The sequence below is a fragment of the Pollachius pollachius genome (assembly GCF_949987615.1).
Source record: "Pollachius pollachius genome assembly, chromosome: 7".
Classification (NCBI taxonomy): Eukaryota; Metazoa; Chordata; class Actinopteri; order Gadiformes; family Gadidae; genus Pollachius; species Pollachius pollachius.
In genome coordinates, this window is record NC_136940.1 from 20,759,442 (window position 1) to 20,761,941 (window position 2,500).

General features: G+C 57.6%; 1 protein-coding gene across 1 annotated transcript in view; it reads left to right on the top strand.

Annotated features, from left to right (window-relative positions):
• lmx1a (LIM homeobox transcription factor 1, alpha) overlaps nucleotides 1–2,500 on the top strand; it is a gene marked incomplete at both ends in the record, with an annotated part of 10,797 nt that overhangs the window by 4,923 nt on the left and 3,374 nt on the right. The window contains one exon of the mRNA XM_079740049.1: nucleotides 1,823–2,043. Coding sequence (XP_079596175.1) covers nucleotides 1,823–2,043 — 221 coding nt within the window. The remainder of the gene's footprint in view (nucleotides 1–1,822; nucleotides 2,044–2,500) is intronic.

Below are 2,500 nucleotides of genomic sequence, written 5' to 3' on the forward strand. Positions count from 1 at the left end.
GCTTTGCTGGTTTCCCTAGCGACCCCACGGCAACGGTAATAGGTCCCAGAAATGTTTGGCTTGCGGATGTCTTAGCCCAAGGCCTACCGGCTCAAAGGGGTGCTTCGAGTGTTTGCTCGCCGCGTGTTTGAGTTGCCACTTTTCGCATCGGATGGAATGAAATAGTTTGGGTGGAGTTTTGGCCGAGGTTGTCTGTGAGCAAAGTGTTTTCAGGCAGGCCGACACTTTTCTGTTTTCGCATGTTTTATCTGTTGTTTGAATCCCAAACCCTTGTGATCGTGCATCGCGTTGACAAGGATGCCCTCTTGGCCAAACAAAGAAGGGGGGGATGTGTTGCGTTTATCTCCCAACTCCTCTGCGCGGACTGTGCCGTTGACCCCCAGACAACGCCTGCAGACAAACGCCAGCTCCGGAATGATGACGCATCGTCCTATGGGGACAGACCCAAGATGCTGTGGTGGTGCCAGCCAGAACCAACAATAGCCCGCGCCGCTTGGGGGCCAGCTCTGCCTTTGTCCGGCCCTGGTTAAGCAGACTTAGGGATAATTCCGCGGATAATTCCCGAGACCGACGGCTCAGCCGCTCACACCATGAGCCCTGGTGTCCCCCCCCCGGCTCCTGGAGCCATGGCCTGCCGTGCGGCCTTTCTGCCTCCGCCCCAGGACTGGGGCCTCGAACACGGAGGCCGGAGCCACCAGTAACTCCCCCCCCCCACCCCCTCTCTCTACCCCCCCTCCCTCTCTCTCTCTCTCTCTCCTCTCTCTCTCTCTCTCTCTGTCTCTCTCTCTCTCTCTCTCTGTCTCTCTGTCTCTCTCTCTCTCTCTCTCTCTCTCCCTCTGTCTCTCTGTCTCTCTGTCTCTCTCTCTGTCTCTCTCTCTCTCTCTGTCTCTCTCTCTCTCTCTCTCTCTCTCTCTCTCTCTCTCTCTGTCTCTCTGTCTCTCTCTCTCTCTCTCTCTCTCTCTCTCTCTCTCTATGGCTTGGCCCCACCAGTCGTGGTTGCCAGGCGCTAAGACGCACACTCGCGTCTCTGTGGGTATGTGTGTCTGAGTGGCCCCCGAGGGCCTGAAGTGGGAGGTGGTGGGGACAGGGGGAGGGGGGGGGGAGTGGGGGGGAGGTGGAGGTGAAAGGAGGAGAAGTCAGGGTCGGTTTGATCGACAGCTTGACACAGCAACATTCCAGCATTTTTTTGGTGTCTGTCTTTCCGTCACTACGAGGATTCCTTTCTTTTTGGGGAGGAGGAGGTGGGGATTTTGTCCCTCAAGTGCCCCCAGACGGAGACTCTCCCCCCCCCCCCCCCAAGACGCACTCGACAAAACAAAAACATTGCTCCCCTCCTCCCCTTCCCTCCTTGTTCACAGACTTCTCACACTTACTCTTTTTTTTGCCATTCCACTTCACCACCTCCCCTCCCCATCCCTCTCCTTATCCTTCTCTCCCCCTCAATCTCTCTCTTTGTCTCTCTCTCTTCCTCTCCCTCTCTCCCCCATCTCTCTCTCTCTCTCTCTCTCTCTCTCTCTCTCTCTCTCTCCCTCCCTCCTCCTTCCTCTCTTCCACCCTCCCTCTCGCCTCCCTCCCTCCCTCTTTCCTCCTCCCTCTCTCTTTCCTCCCTCCTCCTCCCTCCCTCCCTCCTCCTCATCCCTCTCTCTCCTCCTCCCTCCCTCACTCTTCCTCCTTCTCCCTCCATCTCTCCTCCCTCTCTCTCCTCCATCCCCCCCCCTCTCTCCTCCTCCTCCATCCCCCCCTCCCCCCTCCTCCTCCCTCCCTCCCTCCCTCCCTCCCTCCTCCTCCTCCTCCTCCCTCCCTCCCCCTTCTCCTCCTGCAGCCTGTTTGCGGTGCGCTGTGCCGGCTGTGCGGAGGCCGTCTCCCCGGTGGACCTGGTGATGCGGGCGGGGCTGGCCGTGTTCCACCTGCGCTGCTTCGCCTGCAGCGCCTGCTCCGGCCGCCTGCAGACCGGCGACCGCTGCCTGCTCCGAGACGGGCGGCTGCTGTGCTCCCGGGACCGGTACCACCAGGGCCGGGCCGGCCCCGCCCTCTCTGACACAGGTCTTTATCTTCCCTTGTTTTTCTCTTTCTTCCCTTTCTTGGTTTTATTGTTATTGTTTTTTTTTTGGTTGTTTGTTGGACTGCTTTTCCCCCACCAGCTAATGTTTCCAGTCCCACCCTACCCCCTCCCTCTCGCTCTCCCTCCCTCCCTCTCCCTCTCGCTCTCCCTCCCTCCCTCTCCCTCTCCAGCCATACATCCCTTCTATTTCCTTTCTCTCTCTCTTTCTCCCTCTCTAACACTATTCCTCTCTCTCTCTACCACTATTCTTCTCAATCTACCACTATTCCTCTCTCTCTCCACCACTATTCCTCTCTCTCTCCACCACTATTCCTCTCTCTCTCCATCTCTCTCTCTACCACTATTCCTCTCTCTCTCTACCACTATTCCTCTCTCTCTACCATTATTCTTCTCTCTCTATCACTCTTCCTCTCTCTCCCTACCACTATTCCTCTCTCT